Here is a 20,370-nt window from a genome sequence, read left to right on the forward strand (position 1 = left end):
CTATAAACATGACGAATGTAAATGTAATAAAATAAAAATGCACAGCTAAATTCGGGAAAATTAAAAAAAAAAATTTCTTCAATCGAATGCAATTGAAGTATTCAACATTATGTTCGTGATCGTGTATTAGGTACTTTATTCTTATTGGTAATATGAACGTCCATTTTTCACTGCCGTAGAATAATTAATTAATTACATCGTATTATTGACTTTTGACTTTTGATATTAATATATATTTTAATTCAAGGCAAATAAAAAACAATTATTTATATTAGGTTTACACATAAATACAATTAATGAACTTTGCCAGAATATGATTAAAATGATTGAACACAGGATTGTTATCGGTATAAACTATAAATTATTTTTATGTTGCTCTGCTGAGTAAACGTATGTTACTGCAGACATACGAAAAAATAAACGTTGGAAAGATTTTTTTACCGGATGTATTTCAATCATTATTCGTATATTATATTATTATAATGAATATTGACTATATACATAGAAACTTTAAATTATAATATGATAACTATAATATCTATATTCTTCAAATATGATTTAATTATAATAATAATCGAGTTGTATTTGTAACGTAAATACGGAAAAATAAAATTATTAGTGTCAATATTGAAACTGTACCTAAATAATACAGTACTAATCTATGTGTTTAATTATCATATTGCCATCGAGCTAAAATTGTAAAATGGTCAAAACACGGTGCTTCACGCTGTACATTATAATATTAGACGACTATGTAGGTAGGTATAGCAAATAATTATAATGGAATTTGCTTTATAATGTGTATAATTCCACCTTTATGCACTCATACACAAATAAAAATTGTCCGATAATAATATTTATTTACGCTTATGTTTTTGTTTGTGAGTGTTTCTTATATATATATATTAAATGACTTACAATTAGTCGGTTAATTTGTCTCGAACTATTCAGTTTATATTGTTGTCTCCAAATCGTAGAATCATTTTTCAAGTGAACACTAGGAAAATTTCAAATTTGTAATATGATTTATAAAAAATATTCTGAAATGATAATTCTAGTATATTATTATGTTTGGCTCTTCGTAATATTTTGTATTTCGAACGTTTGGAGCGAAACTACATCTCATTCTAACAATAGCAGTAAGTATTTGTGATTAAAGTGATTGAATTACATTTACATTTTGAAGTGCTCAACATAATGATGTAAAAATGTTTTAATACAACTAGAGTATATGATACAAAATGTTAAAAGATATTTATTTTTATAAATTTTAAATTGCATAGGTAACAATTTATTATGCACATAATAAATATACCTACAACTTTGAGATTATATTTTATTTATATTATCTATAATTAAATATACTTATAATATTCGGAATTTCGGGTTTGTTAAAGCTCTGACATAATTTTTACAAAGGCGAATTTATTTATTAGAAGTTGAGTCTATATTATTCTTAGATTTTAATAATTCATAGACGTACACAGTACGACATACTAAATTTCCATTCACTGGTTTCAAGTTTCAATAGAGTGCTGTTAGTTTTGATATTAGAGTAAATTTATATGTCATTAAACTTTTAGGTAAGAAAATTATCTGTACTTGAGCGCCGGATTTATTAAATATTTTAATCTAAACAAGTGAGATATGAGCATTTTTATTAAAATATTTCACATAATCATATATTGCTTGAAAATATTGAAAAATTTACAACGTTTAAGTACAGATTATGTTCCTATCAAAAAGTTTGATAATAGGCCAATCTACTCTAATATCAAAACTTATAGACTCTTTTAAAACTAGTGAACGAAAATGTATTATACCATACGTTTATAAGACGGAAAGAACAAACGCATGGGTACAATAATCTTCTAATGCGAATTTCTTATCACCAAATATCTTATTTGTATCTTTACACAATGTATTTGTATTTTTTTTTTTTAGTTTTCGAACGCTCATTATTTAAAGTTTGATATGTTTTGAAAATACTTTTTATACATAATTGTATGTCATTGAAAAACAGAATTTTGATAAGCAGAATATTGTTGATAATTATTTCGATTAGGTTAGAAATAAAAAAATAGAATTTTAAATAACAGTTAATCATAGTTAAAAGTTACGAGTAATTATTTTATTCGTTTGAAATTCAATATTTTTGTTCAAAATATTCTACATAGGAATATGAATTATAAAATGTATGCTGTTACCAAAAAAAAATCGAAAAAAAATATATTTATAATTTGAAAAAATACAATACATCGTATCATGTGAAAATAATTTCTTCTAAAAAAATAAAACTTTTTGTGATAATGTGTGTGTATATTATATAGACATTCAAATGAATCACTTTGTACAGGCAATTCAGATTTCAATAAATATAAATGATATTTTAGCAAGTACGATTTTAAATTTATGTCTTTAAACTATTAATGTATTTTTAAACCGAAATTTTTCTTTTTATTGGAAAACTAAAATTTTCAATAAGTATATTTAAAACCCTAGTTTTTCTGAAAAGAAAAATCATAAAACATTATTATAAAATGTTTCTAGTTAATCGTATAAAGATTTTAGTTATTGGCCTTTACTATACCTCGGGAGCACTAAAAATTATAAACATATATATTTTGTCTAGTTAGAAATAATTAGGTACGTAAGTATATACCGTATAAAAACATGATATTAGAATTTTAATTTTTATCATTATTTAATTTTCATTTCAGCGATTCACAAAGATTATGACATTACTACAATTTACAGAATGACGAATGCGTCTGCTAGGCCCATTTTAAATGGTATGTAAGCAATAATAATAATTTTATTATTATACATATAAATATTTATGTTTTTATTTCATTTTGTCATTACTGACAATTGTGAATATTTTTATTTTGCTTTAATGCTTGTTGTGCTTATCAAGATATAGAAAATGAATTTTGATTTTTAAATTATAGATTACCTACTGCAAATGTGATTGTATTGTACACAAATATTCTTAACATGAAATTGTGTTAAGTTTATTGTGATGTGTATACACACTATACTTTATCATTGTCTTATATCATTCGAATTGATTGTAACAAAAATCCTAAGCAAGTATATAGTTTACAGCGATGATAATAAATTTATACATATGCATTATCAGCACAAAAAGAGCCAACATATTTTTAAAATTACATTATATATATAGTAAATGCTATAATAGTTTTAGATATAGGTATACGCGTAAATGTCTGTGACATTGAGTTATTCAAATAACAACCATATCAACAATATATACATTAAAGTGTTATAAAAGTACAAATTATTTATACTTTTAATGCAATCTTTTTTTTGTCTAATTTCTGAACAACATTATTGTATTTCTATCGTTGATCACAAAAAACAACATGACATATTGTATTCATTATAGTTTTAAATATTTTTATATGTTTTTATTGTTAAACAATTCTCACGAATATAAAACAAAAGGTAACGTGTAATATTTAGGTAACTGTAGATTGATTTATCAAACATCAATAAACGAAAGTTTCTAAGAACATATTTGTAATTATAAATATGTATTTAATATTAAATTAAATTAATAAGTGCTGTTTTTATAAGGTGTGAGGGCCTACTTCCCTGGAATTTCTTAGTCCTTATCTTAGTTTTATGGCATATTGTTAATATTAGGTACCTACCTATTTATCCTTTCCGATGAACTATTTCGTAGGTAATAAATTGTGCACTTTTATTATTACTTATTTAAGAGGACGCTACACCCGCATCTGTTGTCTCCGTCTTACAAGTGCGTAACATTGCAAAAACTGTTTCGCGCGGGAAAGAACCGAGAAGGCTACAGTTATAACTAAGAAACGACAATTTCACCACATAATAAGGAGAACATTTACTGTGCAACGTTGTTTTCAATTTTTCGATATCATAAATAGAAAAAAAGTTCTTATTGTTTTAAAATTCATTAATTTTGCATTTTTCAAAATCGAATAACTTTCTTTTAAAGTTCTAATATCAAAAAAATAAAAACAACGTTGCACAGTCAAAATTCCCTTTTATCTGTGGTGAGAATTTCGTTTCTTAGTTATGACTGTAGCCTTCTCGGGTCTTTCCCGCGTGAAACAGTTTTTGCAATGTTACATACTTGTAAGACGGAGACAACACATGCGGGTGTAGCGTCCTCTTAATTCGTTTTTCTATAAATCTGCAGCGTATATTATATTTACATTGAATTTCGCTTATATTACTTCGTTGTTTTTACTTTCACAATTTAAGTTTTCACTTTTTTTAAATCGTATTATTGTTTTGCTATTATGACTTTCGCTATTTTGGACAGATATCTATCGATTAAAAGGATTTTTTTTTTTAAAGAATATATTATAATCAAAATTTTGTTTAAGGTAAAATTATACATATGTATGCAAATACATTTTACATTTTGACGTTCATAAAATTATTTCAGACTATATAAATCTTTCCATTTTAAATGTTTTAGTTAATTATCGAATTGTTTAAAACCTATAATATTTTTGTAACTAGTATATTATTGTCTTAAATATTAAGATTCTACATTATTTTCTACATTAGTTGGATTCAAGGACCCGGCTTTTTTTAAGAAATATTCAAAAAATAGCTATTCAATTGAAATACATTCAAGAACCAATGCTATCGGACTACCAATTACCGCAGAAGTTAAATCTTCACAAAAAACTATATGGTCAAGTTCATTAATTAATAAGTCAGTGTTCTTCCAACATGGGTTATCTCAGAATAATAGTCGTATAAAGATTGATTATGATCCTAAATCTTGGCAACTAAAATCTATTCCATTAATTGGAGTAACTGGTAAGATATTGATAATATTTTATCTTATTTGTATATATATTTAAAATATAAATAATCTATATATTAAATTTTAGTAGTTAAACAATTAATTAGGTACGATTTTTAACAAAAAATATTATTTATTATTATAGGGACGTCAATGGATTACTGTAATAATAATGAACACTACACTCATGAAGGTAATTTTGGTCTGTAGATTTAAGTCCATAATTTTATTTAGTCAAAATAATAAAACATACTGAAAGTTATAAATATAAAAAAAATTGTTCCAAAAATTAACAATATTTTGGTGTCTAATGAACATTATCGAACTTGACTAAGGATGCATGTTACAAAAAATGAAAACTGAGGTTTAATTATTATCTACTTAATATAAACTTTAGAAAATATGTCATTTTTGAAGTAATGCATATGATATTGTAATCTAATATCGAAAATGTATTAATTCTACTCTTAAAGTTCACTTTAATAGAGCAAGTAAGAACACTTTGTTCACTTATTTTGTATAGATGATACTGCATTAAGTAAGTACTGGCCTACTAGAACTACTAGATGCTATAAAACATAGTACTTAATTAGCTATAAAGATATTTTATAGTTTTAAGGTTTTAAAATCGTATAGAATAAATACATTTGCAGAGAATAACAATAAATGTATTACCTAATATCAATAATTATTAATTAATAATAATGGCTGTCTTATAAATTCTAATTTCTAGTCATTATGTTTTCTAAGAAACAACAGTAACAACATAGGTACTTGTCATTATATAATTTTTAAATTGTAGTTTTCAGCAATAAGGCTTAATTGTTATTTATAAATTTAAAAAGGTGGACTCTAAACAATGAAATTGTATTTATATTTAAAAAACTACGTATTTATGTAGGTATAAATAATATTTTATTTTTATTTTTAGATAACTATCAATGTGTCGATGCTTCCGAATACAGATATGAAATTGACACCAGCCCTGTACATAAATATAATGATTTTAATACAATATTTTCGGTACTTTGGACAGCCGATCATGGCCGAGCAGGATTATCAATCACATACATACACACGCCGTCGTCCAAAATGGAAATATACATGTTTATAGCCTATGCAAATAGTACATTAATAAGTTTCGCCAAACTATTGAAATTTGTGAGTTTAATATTATTTATATTTAAATGTTTTAATTTTTTATATTACTTTAGAAATTAATTACTTATACACAAATCTGTTCTACATATAGGAAGATGTTAAGACAATAACATTTAATGATATTGGTTTCACAAAAAATCAAGAATATATGTTATCGTTAAAAATGAAAATGAATAGTGATAATTACTACCGAGGACGCTATAATTATGGGTATAATGGATTTTGGTTTGGAGTTGTACGGATTGCCGAATCTTCAAATTATGGTACCTACCTACCTACTCATTTATTATGTTATAAACTTATAACTTATAAGCTAGGTAGCTATAATGCTATATATTAATCTATATATAGTATTATATACAATATACTAAAAGTCAAATTAGAAATGTTGAGTATTGTTTGGAAATTAAAGTAAAAAAAAATCGAACATATTGGATACCTATACCTAATAGTGGATTTGCAGAGTAGTCGAAAATACCTAACTGTATTAAATTATCAACTATCACGAATGTGATGACACTGCTGTCTGCTACAAATATTATTCATTATTCAACATGCAAATAAGTTTTAAAATTGTTTTTAAAATGAATTGATTTAAAAAATTACATATATTATTATATTGACAAAAGTTAAGAAATAAATAACCTCAAAAATATAAAAAAAAATTCAAATTTGATCATAAAAATGTTCAAAACTGAATGTAAAAAAACTCTTTTATCCCGCTTAATTATTAATTATCTCATTGACTTATATGATCTTAAATTCAGTTCTAATTATTTATAATATCACGGTCACATACATTTTTATATAAAGGTCATATTTAGATAAATGGATTTGAAAACTTGTTATTGTGAGTTGTGCGTCATGTGTCTTACAAAGAATTTGAAAGTGTTCAATGTTTATTTTACATTTGGTTAAAATGTAGTCGCTATTTTTTCATACGTCTTAAAAATATTTTTACTCCATGATTGATTTATTCTAAACTATTGTCACTTGTCATAAGCTCGTTTAATGTATTAATGTAACATAAATATTAACGATTGTATGATCAGATATATATTATAATACATATTCGTAAAATAAAAAATATATGATCAACGCAATTCCATTATCTATTAAATATCAGTTAATGCTTACAATATCTTATACCTGCAGATTCATGAATCTACTGAAAAGTTTTCATTATTGTTCTATAGATGAAGAAGATGTTCGAATCGTATATGATTTTGAAGATGAAGCAAAGTCATTCGACGTACTTGGAAACTATAAAAGTAGGTACCACCTATACATACGAATTACAAAAAAAAAAATTCTATTAAAACTATTGGTATGTAAATAGATAATAAGTACCATGTAAATTGTAGTTAAATAACTTACAATAAATGTACCTACTATTAGTATTTTACTCATTAATAGGTAAAATCAATTTATCACACAATGCATGTGTCAAGAAGATTTTTCAAAAAATCGAAATAAGAAAAGAAATTCAAAAGAATTATTATTTTTTATTTCATAAGTATAAATTATAATAATTTACATAACGATTTTATTATAATATGTAGCACCTGTCAACGATTTTCGTAATAACTTATAACGAAATTACAAAAGTTAAAGAGCTACCTACTTAAAATGTTAAACAAACAATTTAGCTAGAATCAGTGGCGTATCCAGGATTCATTTAACGGGGGTGTTTTGAAATTTAATAGACATTTGGAAGGTGGGGGGCTCCACCCCCCACACCCCCTGTATAATATAAACAAGTACCATATATTGATGTAAATTATTATATTAAGGGAAATAATTATAATAAGTATGTTGTATGTGTACAATTTACAAGTCATATTAAATTTTTATTTTATAAATCACAAAAATAAATGATTATAATAATATGGTAGGTACATAATATGCTGAAACTTCTAAACACAGATAAGGTACATACTTTCGTCTTTCATAGAAATTTGGTCGAATAAGTAAATTCAGAGTTTGGTGAAAATATAAAAAAATATGGATGATGGGGGGTGTTTTAACACCCATATCATCCCCCCCTAAATACGCCCCTGGCTAGAATACATAGTATTTGTAACATTGTAAAAACATTTTACAGAACATACATATAGATAATTGAAAGACATGTAATAGTATGAACACTATGAACTGTTTAAAACAATTATTAATTTTATAATTTACTCAAATAAACAGTAAAAACTAAAAAGTCATACGTAGAAATATAATTAAATAAATATTCTCCGGCTTATGTATGATCACAAGGAACCATTATAAGTTAAATCTTTTGACTTTGTAGACTTGTAGTTATATTACATTGTAACACATAAGTTTTATAATGCGTTATACACACAATTTATAAATTATATAGGTAGATAATAGTTACAACTTATAATATATTATTTATTGACTTATTATTTTAATATATAGCATATAATGAAATTGAGAGTAAGAAACGGAAATCGGAATGTTTAAATGGTGGATACAGTGTACCTCCAATGAATAATTGTATTTGCCCTCCTGGATTTATTGGAAATCTATGTGAAACAGGTAATTTAACTATCTACTATAGTAGTACCGAAGTACTTAAACTTAATATTATGTAATACTATCAATATCTACTTAATTTTAGAATCAAGTAAAATAGTTCCTACTTCCTAAGTGAGTATGAGTATAGTAAACTTTAGATAAAAATATAAAACATCAAATTAACACTGAAATTATACATAGGTAGTTGAACAATACAGAATAAATAATAAATTGACATAAATAAAATATTTGTATTTTAGCATGTGGACCAAATTCTTATGGATTTGATTGTAAAGGTGTTTGTTCTATGCATTCATCAGAAATGTGTCGCGGTATGTACATGTGTACGAAATTCGGATGCACTTGTCCACCGGGTTTGACTGGACCTTTGTGTAATAGAGGTAGAAAATTAAACAAATAAATATATTTATTAAGCGTGTTAAAGAATTTAAAGGATTTTTTAAACTGCATAATATAATTTTATAGCTTATAAATTTATAACACTTAAAAATAACTGCCTTATTAATTGTTTTACATCTTTTTTTAGACTGTGAATTAGGTAAATTTGGCGCAGATTGCAATCAACATTGTTCGTCAAATTGTGATAATGGAATGTGTGATCGATACACGGGTATCTGTTCATATGGGTGTTCACCACAGTATGTACTACCACATTGTTTACAAAGTAAGATAATAAAAACCTCATAATATTAGTAAATGTCATGTAAACCAGCATTCTATTATTATTATTACTATATAATTCCTTAAAATCGTTATTAATTCAAGATACTATAAAATGTTTAAAAATGTATAACCAAATAAATAAGGCTTTACTGTTTTGTATTTTAATATTAATATTATAAAAACACAATATAGTTACTAATATCTTATAACTTTTAGAATATCCATATCTCATAAATCCACCGAAACTGCTATCAAACGAATACCAGTCAATAGAAGTAGAATGTGATTTCCAATCTTCTAATGTAATGGGTGAAGATAAAAATATTAAGTTGCAATATTATCAAATGGTTTACAAGGTACGATATTTTAAAGAAAAATTATTTATTTATTTTCAGTAAGCTTGTTAATTCAATACTTTACAATAATATTTAATATGAAATTGAATGTGCATATACGTAATAATATACAATATTATTATAAATTATAATATTATACCTACCGATTATCAGTTGATAACTTGATATATGCCTAATAAACATAATATATTATTTTTAATTTGCTAAAATGATTTGTTTAACACTCATTGTTAGTTCAATTTTTTTAATGAATTTTTAATTTCTTTAAATACAATAGTTTTTTTTTATTGTTTAAAAAATAATATTATATGAATTGTATCGGGATTGGTAAATTAGGTAACGAATGACCCTTACACGGTACATTGCGTCCAGGGAAAAAACAGGTAATAGGTAAGTTGGGTCCCGGGAAAAAAAGTTTATAGGTTCTACCGTCATATAATAGAAATTGAAAAAATAAAAATAAATTTGATTATTATTATTATATATATTATGTACTCTTTAAAAATAAATTTCATTATATTATATTATTTTATACTTCATTAATATTGATTAATAATATTACAAATACAAATTAATAAAAAAAATTAAAAATTAATTTCATTATTATTAACATATAGGGGAGAAAATGGCCAAATACACTAGGTAAGTAGTAATGTTATAACCCGATTTGAGTTTATTAAATCAATATTAGTTAAGTTTTTATCGAGTACATAATAAACATAATTATATATATATATATAATATTAAATATAATAATAGAGACATTTATTTTTTTTATTAATTTGTATTTGTAGTAATATAATTAATATAAATTAAGTATATAATAATACAATCTTATGAAATTTAGTTTTTAGTTTTTTAATTAGTAGCTGGGACTTATAATCTTTTTTAATCGGGATTCAATTTACCTAGTACCTCGCGACTCAACTAACATAATACTTGTATTTTTCTCAGGATTCATTTTACTGCCTTCAAAATGTACCAAATTTATCTCAGATCCAACTTAACTAACATTGTATAATGTACCCAAAGTCTATACCAGGAGTTCGAAAGTAATTTCTAATAGAGTCTGGATGATTAAAATATTTAAAAAATGAGGTCTAACGAAAACAATTTTTGTCACATTTTTATATTTTTATGATAATTATATGAAGATAAAAAATTTTTAAGGCATGTTGATGTTCTAATCTTCTCCATTCCAAGGTCCGGATTTGGACCGCGGTCCACAAGTTGCCGACCATTGGTCTATACATATTTTTTGTACCTACATTTTTATTAAATTAGTAAAGTATGTGTGGAAATAGTATTAATTATTAAATTACAAGTATTTTAATGAAGTGGGGGTTTAAAGCCAGACTCTTAGCTTATCATCGTAAAATTACTTTTTTACTTTTATTTTATTCCGGGTTCTAAATCTATCAAATTCCATAGAAATAAATATAAATGGACTAAAAATAGAAGTTTTAATATTGATACTTCATAATAAAAGTGTTAGTTTGGACCACGGTTATCTATGGTAGATAATCGTGGTTTGGACAGACTTGTTAACAGCCCGGTTAATGGTATTGCCTCAGGAAAAATTAAATTTCAAGTTTCAACATGATCTATATTAGATTATACAATAAATATAATTATGTGTTCTATAATCAATATTTCTAGACGTTAAAAGAAGATCAATTTATTAGTTCTGATATCAAACTCATTATTGAAAATAGTAATGGAACCAAAGAAACTTTAAGTGATTTAGAACCAGATACTGTATATTTAGTTGGTGTTATTTTAATAACAGATGATGGTAATTTTAATGATCAAGATATAGTATATGGCGAATTTAAGACGTCATGTATACGTAAGTATATTTTTCAATTAACCATTAATTTAAAAACATAAAAATGTTAATCAATATATGTTTTAGTAATATTCATAATATTATTTAAGTTTTTAAAATTTTATATTTTAGCACCAAATATTGATGATTTTAATGTAATACTTGTAAGTGGAATACAAAGCATCAACGTGACATGGAATAAAGTATGAAGAAAATACAGCTATAAATAATTAATAATTTCCATTAACTAGAATATTTATTTACTTAATGTTATAAATAATATTTTTTGCATTTAAAACAATAAGTACCTAGATACATATTCTAATGGTTTTCTAATCTTTTGCATTCACTATAGACAACTACTACTATGACCAGATTTGAATGCAATATTATTGAATATTTATTAATGTTGTCGTACAATCAGTCACAGAACCAACTATCTGGTGTACAGAAAATAAGATCAAATTCAACTAGTGGACACTATATATACGACCTTATACCTGGTTATCGTTACAATATACAATTAATTCTAAATACAACTAAAGGACAATTATTTTCATCGCCTATTTATTCGGCTACTCCACTTTCAGGTACCTACGTTTTAAATTATATAAATTAAAATAAATGTCAATAATCACATAGAATGTAAATGTGTTAACTAATAATTCTTATACCATACTCGATGAAGGAATTGAATTTAAAGTTAAAGATATTTCTTCGATCGGTGAAAATGGAAAGATTAAAGTATCCTGGAAATTAGGATATATTTATGAACGTTTTAATGTTACGGTAAAATCAGTAGTAGTTGAACCAGTCACGTGCACTTTAAGATACAAAGTAATTTATTTTATATTTCTTGTAATACATTTTGTAAATAATCGAATCATAAGTGAATAACTCAAATGATAATCTAGTCTAAAATAGGTTATAATATTATATACTATATTTATTTTTTCATTAATTATATAATAGGTAAATAAAAAATTTAAATCAGTTATGTAGGTCATAGGGGTATTACAAATTAAGGTCTAAAAAAGACAAATTTATATGATATTTTAGATCAACCGAATTCTCAGTTGTACTTTGCAAGAATTAGAAAATAGTTGGACGTCGGTCACGATTTCCAATCAAACTAACTACGAAATATTAGACGTAGTGCCTAATTCACAATACTTAATTCAAGTTCTGACCGGTTACAATAGTCAAACGATATACACGTTAACGTCGACTTCAAGTAAGAATTATTTCAAAGTTTTACAAATGTTCAAATTAATGTACTTGTAACTTTCTGAAATAATTTTATTTCTTTTAAACTATTAAACTTAGAACCAAACATAGCACCAGTTATCGATCTCGAAAAACCAATGTACATAACAAATAATTCCGTATTTGTTCAATGGAAATTTGATGTTTTTAACTGTTCTAAGCTGAATGGGTTCTTTTCAAAATACTTAGTGGAATTAAAGGTATCAATATATAAAATCTAAATACGTACCTAGTATAAAGTATAGTTTATTGTTTTTATCTTGTTAATTAAATTGGATTTTTTTTTTTTGTAGGAGAAGAGAAATAATAGTTTACGAGTAAATGAAACGAAAAAAAATAATATTTTGTTTGAAGACCTCAAACCAAACACCGAGTATGAATTAAAAGTTTTTATAAAAACACACATTGGATATAGTCCTGAACATTTTCTATTTATTAATTTCAAGACTAAATTTGGAAGTAAATATTAAATTTTTTTATATCTATGTAGGTATATAAGTATGAAATGAAAATTTCATATATTTATATATATTACTAGTATTGTGAATAATCCAACCATAGAAGTGACTAATCCAAAATCAATTAGTACAAGGAAAGGTTTGTTTCAAATGAATTTGTCAGAAAATAATTTAAAATGTGACTTTAAATGCAAATTCAATAAATTTTAATTATAAGCAAAAGATAAGGAACTGAATTAGATTTTTAATAAATAACACATTTCGAATTATATAGTCTTTGACTATATGTAGGTATTTTATATATACAACTAGTCATCTTACATGATAGATAGTCAATACAAAAAATGTAATGTTTTTATGACGTATTAAAATGCCTTAGCTCACATGTCATTACTCATCATGCCTAGATTATATAACTACATCATGGCAGACTAGCTTAATTTGACATATTGACGTTTAGGTGGTAAATATTGATTATATAATAAGTTATTATTAATAACTTTTAGGTATATTATTTTTCTGTGATTCGTGATTAGAGAGTATTACTGTAATATTAACTACTGCATTGCAATTTCAAGTCTAACAAAAACAGAAAAAATTTATAATATATTTATTAAAATTGTAACAAAGTATCTGTAAAAAGCATTTATAACAGTTTTTGAAATATTTGTTCACTCTAATGAGTGTATTGAATTTGAATTCAATGATAAATCATTACATACCTATGAAATAATAACAAATAAATAAATTTAGTAAAAAACAAGTTAAAAAATAAAATAATATAATTTGTTTTTCCTTATACCTATTAAAAAGAATATTTATTTTTCACGGTTATTTTGATAAGCACTGTCCCTAAAGTAGCAATGCATATGTTATTGTAAAACTATTAAATTCATCATTATATTCAAAATCTAAAATAATATATTCAATTTTTTTCAAAAATGTTTGTATGTTTACATAATATACGAGAATATAATTTAAAATTACGTATACATTTAGTTAAAGAAACAACTGAAAGTAAACCAAAAACAACAGTTTTTAAACTAGCATAAGTGAATTATTTATAAATTATAATTTCACTAATGTGAATACTAAATTTTTACGTTAATAGTTCTAGGCTTAGTGAATGATTTAATGGTGTACAAAACAAATGTGAAAGATAAAATGGTTGGACTTCGTTGGTACTATCCTGATGATTCAAATTTAGAAGGATTTATAATTTCATTCGACGATGGCCCTTTTATCACACACGAAAAAAATGTTACTATTGTTCCACCAAACAAGTGTTCAGCTTGGCCAGAATATTTCTGTCATACATTTTATGATTTGAGTTTTAGTAAAAATTCTAAGTTTAAAGTAAGAATATTAGATAAAAAAATATAATAATTACAATAGATGCTCGTAAATAAATGCAGTATTGCTCATCAAGTATTATATTTATATTTTACTACTTGTTTTGCTTTATAGGTTCAGGCCAAGTCACTTGATTATCCAGGGGGTGGTTTATCTTCGTCAATAACTGTTACCAATATTGATGGGTGTAAGTTAGATTTATGTTACCACGCAAAGTATATTACCTGAATCACATATACCACGCAATCATTCATCATTTTTTTTCTGTAGTTCCCGATCCTCCAAGAAATACAAAAATTATTGATGTTGGAAAAACATATATTTCTCTTCAGTGGGATATTCCATGGATATTCAATGGTGTATTGAAAATGTTTGTAATTAATGTAGAAGAAATATCAAAATTGGATATGAGCCAGTGTTGTGTTAACATTAATCCGACAGAAATCCCATTCAACGAAGAAGTACCGTCTTATAATTATACGGTAATAAATTCACTTTTTAAACGAGATTGAGGGATTTGATCTCAAATGACTTTTTCTTAGTTATTGGTTGCCGGGAAAAAATAATAGATAAGTTGATTCCAGGAAAAAAAGTGTTTTGGGTCATATGCAGGACATTTGTGGTCAGACCCTTTTTCGTGCCAGTTGCGGTCAACTTAATTTTATCTACCTGATTATTACATTTTTAGCACTATACCTATATATATTTTATTTTATAGAAATACTAAATACATGTAATAATGATGTATATTAAGATATATTATACTATTAACTTATTTTCTTTGCATATATTGTACACTACATAATTTGGGTAATCTTTATTAATATCCCATATAAGATACTCAACTGTGTTCTAAGATCAAATATTTGATAATCATTTGAGTTTAGTTCAAAGTACAAAAATAAATTATTAAGTTTTTTTCATGTGATCAACATTAAAATAGTAAATACCTTTATAAACTAAAAATAAATTGTAAAAGTATTTAATTTTAAAGTAAAAATAGGTACTTAGAGAAAGTATTCAAAATGCGTATTTGATCAGGTGCTTAAAAAGTAATTGAATACTTTTACTAAAATAGTTGACATCATAGGGTGTGTTCTATACTTAATACTGCGTAAATGTAATTAATGTCCATAAACACATAAAAAACCAAATATAGAAACAAATCAATACATCCAATTTTAATACACTTCAAACCCTCCAGTAGGTACCTAAGCCATATGGCAACTCATTGTTTATACATTATAATCATTATATACTACCTATATAGAGTTTATTTATGATATAATATATATAGAACATACCATATAGAACCTTCAATTTGATATTTAGGTTAATAGAAACACATTGACTGCAAACGGCACGAAAAAGGTGCCATCCGCAAATGTTTAGACCGCATCAGCGCTGACACCAAAAAAAAGTTAGTAGTTAAGTTCGGTGGAGTACGATTGCACGCGTTTTACCTTTTTGGGCATACGATTGCGCGCGGTGCCGGAATAAAAAAAGAACATACTTTTGACTATTCAAAAGCGTACGATTGCATGCGCGTGAAATTGGATGCGACGTTGCCAATTTATTATTAAAATTTAAAATAATTATTATTATTAAAAAAATTATAAAACAATTTGTTATTTGTCGTATATGTTGTTATTGTATTTATTTCTAATAACATTATAAACGTGGCATCACGTGTCAATTAATCAGTCAAAAATAGAACAAATAGTTACAAAAAATAACAGATACTTTATATTCACACTTAGTCTACCTAGAAGATTCGGATATTTACCATGCACCTATAATCTGTATATTTGGCAACGTTGCTTAGAAGCAAAAATAATTTAGCACGCGCAATCGTACACCTAAAAAGGTACCGTTGATAAGGACCGCGCGCAATCGTATACAGCCGTTAAGTTAAATCCTGAAAAATGGGTTAGTCCGTTCATCGCATTTTTAAATATCTAATAATCTTTATTAAAAGTCAAATTTTTTAAATATGGTATAAATTGTATATAAAAAAAATAATTTTAATTATTATTGTGATTAAATTAAAATAGATGTGTTCTATAATATTTTTATCAAAAGTCAAATTTTATAAACATTCTAGATAGAATCTACGGCTAGGTAAGTAAATGAGATAGAATCTGGAGCCTAACTTATCTAAGAATGTTTTTCTGAAACACGTTTTATCGCTTTCAAAATGCACACAAATTATATCTCTAATCCGATTTTCAAAGTCTCTTTTTAAATTATACAATCACTTACAGCTATACAACTCGTGGTTGGGTTCCTTACGTATTCTCTATAATAATTTATCCTTAATACTTACTACCCGGTAATTCATTTGTTTATTATTTTGAAAATATTTTTTTGATTTTTATACATCTATTAACACGTTTCCCCTCCAGAAATGTATAGTTGTAATAATTTTGTACAAATGAACTAAAACGTGTTACTGTATAATGAACGCAAATTGCCGAGAATGCATAGTTGCATGGTAAAAAAAAATATAGATATTTAAAATAATTTAAATATGGTATACTGATATAATAATTATTTGGTGTACATTTATATATGTACGTATGTATGTATACATTGTATTTATTCGTTATTTTCTCAATGGGCTAACCCAAAGAACTTGTTTGCACAGTTGTTGCAATATACAATATTTTCAATAGTCATTATTGTCTGTCTCTTTGATTAATTTTATTGACATCTTTCAAGTATAAAATATTTAATGTATATTATATAGTATTTATACATTTATTAATATCTGATAAAGTCTGGTAATAGAAGGTAGGTAGGTAGTACAGCCTGACACTTGGAAGTACCTATTTGTACTTTTATTATTTTAATCATATTTTATTATTTAATTAAAGAAAAAATATATTTTTTTAAACTTCGATGCGTATATAATATATAAACAGTAAATAGTTACCTACTATACTTATAATTTTGAACTCGTATTTAATGCTTCATCGAGTTTTCTAATCAAATACCTAATACAAAACAAATTGAAATTAATAGAGAAATAAAATTGTAAAATTCGGCTGAATGTAAATCAAAATATTTATAGAAAAATTAATTTCTTCGAATTACTCAGTAAAATTAGGAGTAGGTAACATTTACTTGATATGGTTCAATTATATGAGCAACATAAAATGTTTGAAAGAAAATGTATAGATTCATAGCTAAAAGCAACGATTGTACAATTACCTTCGACAAAACAATATAGTACATTGGTAAATGTTTCTTATTAAAAACTACCAAAATAATTATTGAACTGTCGAATGAAAATGAAAATGTCCTTACGTGTAGGTGACATTTCCGGTTTTCATAGATAAAAAAATCGAACGAAAATAAAATTATTAGGCCCGTTAATATAATGGTCAAACTGATGACCGTCCATACTGACAATAGGACAAAGGATTATAAGCGTTATAAAATAATTATTAGGTACCATATTGTGAGACAATGTTAAATAATCTATATGGTTTAGGTATAGTGACTTGATAGATCTATCAAGTCACTATAGGTATACTCTGAATTCTGAAAACTATGAAAATGTTGTTTAGACCTATAATATAGTGTCTGTTCTGAACGTTGTCATCGTTAGAGTAGTTATGGAGGATAATCATAAACAATTAAATAATTAAAATAAATAGTTAAATAAATAATGTGACCTACTTTGATCAGTACGTACTAAACTAGTGAACGTTTAGTTATTTTATACTCACAATATAATATTATTGCTTTGTTCTGTATCCTAGCATAACTAATATTATGCAGTTGGCCAAAAAAACAAGTGCCAACAATGAATAAATATTATAACCAAACAGTTTTTTTTCTAAATAAAAGAATATTAAACTCAGATCGTGTGTCACTCTCAAAAATTAAGTAAGTATATGGTTTTTTTGTTTTGTTTATTAACTCCAATTCTGTTTCCATTCCTACTTAGGCGAGGCTAATAAAAGAAGTTAACACGATAGGCATAATATTATGTAGGTACAAAGTCGTGTTCTTAAATTATAGTTTATAGTGTGCGTTTGTTTTTGTTATTATTATATTGAATCGCGAATGCATTACAAAAGACAAATATATATAACTACGTTTTATTTTCAGCTAACGGGGTTACAACCAGGCTCAACATATTCAGTTGGTGTGTTATCCGTATCAAAATCGTTGTGGTATAGTTCTCCAGCAACAATTGATTATTATGTTAAGACACTTATATAGATGCATAAATGAAAAATGCCATAAAACATATACCTACTATTAATCTATATTTAATTATTCCAAAAAACTATATTGATTCTATGAACTTATAAAACATAAATAATTTATGTATATATACATATATAATATATAATGTACCTATTATATAATAAAACACTATGTACTGTAAAATGTGCACTTATACAGCAAATATTAGTGTCAATGGTTTTTTTTTTAAATATAAATAATAAAATCAAACTAATTCTGTTTTTAAAAATGAATATTAAAATCGTGTTTTCGGAAAAATGTATTATGTTATATTTTGCAAAAGAAAAAACTCCGTTGCCTACACCTACACGACAAATGTCAATTTGTATCAAATAAAAACTCAATACGGTATCACAAAATATTAATATTTTTTTCATTTTTACAAGAAATTTGAGAGAAATACAACATGTGATTAAGTATACGCAAAAATATTAGAATTAAAAAATAAAAGTAGCTCATCTAATATAGTATAGAAGTTCTAGTGCAACTCATCATTAAGAAGATCACTATCATGGAAGTGCTGAATATTTTATACTTTTAACATATTATATATTATACAAAATCATATATTTTATAATATGTTTAATATGAATAAATTTAATAATAAATCACTGTATACAAACAAAAATATTAAACGGAGACAGTCAATTAGTATATAAATATAATATTATTAATTATTGCAGTACTTTAACTATCGATATATTATTTATCATAATAGACGGTAATTTTTTTTCCTGATGATTTTGAAAAAACTTTCAATTTTGACCTCTTATAAAAGTACTATCTAGATTCAATTTGCTATCAGAAGCCATCTTCAAAACTAAAGACCGATGTTTTTTTCTGTTATTTATCGTAGTGCGTATACACATGAAAAAAAAACACTCACCAAAATTATAAAAGGTATAACCACGGGAGTGATAACTACTGGTGATAAAAATGTTTTAAATTATTTTCCATGTTAAAATGTAAAATATTTGGTTATCTTCCAATTTAAATTGACGAATTATTATTCTTGATTGCGGTTTAATTGGTTTCCGTTTTGGAATTTATAAGTTAAAAACATATCGCTCTAACGTTGATTTGGTTATCATGTAAGATCGTCAAGTACATATATTTTCATTTCCGTACTTAAGAGGACGCTACACTCGCATGTATTGTGTCTCCGTCTTACAAGCGCGGAACATTGCAAAGACTGTTCGCGCGGGAAAGAACCGAGAAAGATACAGTTATAATTAAGAAACGAAATTTTCACCACATAAAAAGGAGAATTTTGTCTGTGCAATATCGTTTTTATTTTTTCGATATCACTTATACAAAAAAAATTATCATTGTTTTATAATACATTAATTTTGTGTTTTTTAAGTATGAATAACTTTTTTTGTAGTTCTGATATCGAAAAAATAAAAACGATATTGCACAGACAAAATTCTCCTTTTTATGTGGTGAAATTTTCGTTTCTTAGTTATAACTATAGCTTTCTCGGTTCTTTCCCGCGCGAAACAGTTTTTGCAATGTTACGCACTTGTAAGACGGAGACAACACATGCGGGTGTAGCGTCCTCTTAAATGCTTTGTAATTTGAGAGGAAAAGAATCTATTAAGTAATATATATTGAGAAAATTACAGTTAAGTTAAAATAATTGAAAACTTT

General features: G+C 25.3%; 1 protein-coding gene across 1 annotated transcript; it reads left to right on the forward strand.

The window, feature by feature from the left end:
• The first annotated feature begins 943 nt into the window (after window positions 1-943).
• LOC107161507 (uncharacterized) lies at window positions 944-18,891 on the forward strand. Its single transcript, XM_089217415.1, has 22 exons — window positions 944-1,139; window positions 2,721-2,792; window positions 4,579-4,836; window positions 4,968-5,015; window positions 5,754-5,983; window positions 6,075-6,246; window positions 7,180-7,254; window positions 8,417-8,536; window positions 8,776-8,916; window positions 9,063-9,200; window positions 9,416-9,555; window positions 11,215-11,404; window positions 11,516-11,586; window positions 11,739-11,973; window positions 12,072-12,220; window positions 12,443-12,617; window positions 12,710-12,849; window positions 12,943-13,108; window positions 14,219-14,463; window positions 14,575-14,647; window positions 14,731-14,942; window positions 18,580-18,891. The coding sequence occupies exons 1-22, from the start codon at window positions 1,022-1,024 to the stop codon at window positions 18,691-18,693; spliced, it is 3,282 nt and encodes a 1,093-aa protein (XP_089073541.1). The 5' UTR covers window positions 944-1,021; the 3' UTR covers window positions 18,694-18,891.
• Window positions 18,892-20,370: the final 1,479 nt, after the last annotated feature.

This window comes from Diuraphis noxia, unplaced genomic scaffold (assembly GCF_037042655.1).
Source record: "Diuraphis noxia isolate RWA-SAM2 unplaced genomic scaffold, SU_Dnox_SAM2 contig0001, whole genome shotgun sequence".
Taxonomy (NCBI): domain Eukaryota; kingdom Metazoa; phylum Arthropoda; class Insecta; order Hemiptera; family Aphididae; genus Diuraphis; species Diuraphis noxia.

What these genes read in the sequence shown, in the direction of transcription:
- LOC107161507 (XM_089217415.1), top strand. Translation starts at nt 1,022, where the DNA reads ATGATTTATAAAAAATATTCTGAAATGATAATTCTAGTATATTATTAT. An exon ending in CGTACTTGGAAACTATAAAA is followed by an intron (nt 7,255 to 8,416) that starts GTAGGTACCACC and finishes TTTAATATATAG; the next exon opens with CATATAATGAAATTGAGAGT. An exon ending in TTTCAAGACTAAATTTGGAA is followed by an intron (nt 13,109 to 14,218) that starts GTAAATATTAAA and finishes TTACGTTAATAG; the next exon opens with TTCTAGGCTTAGTGAATGAT.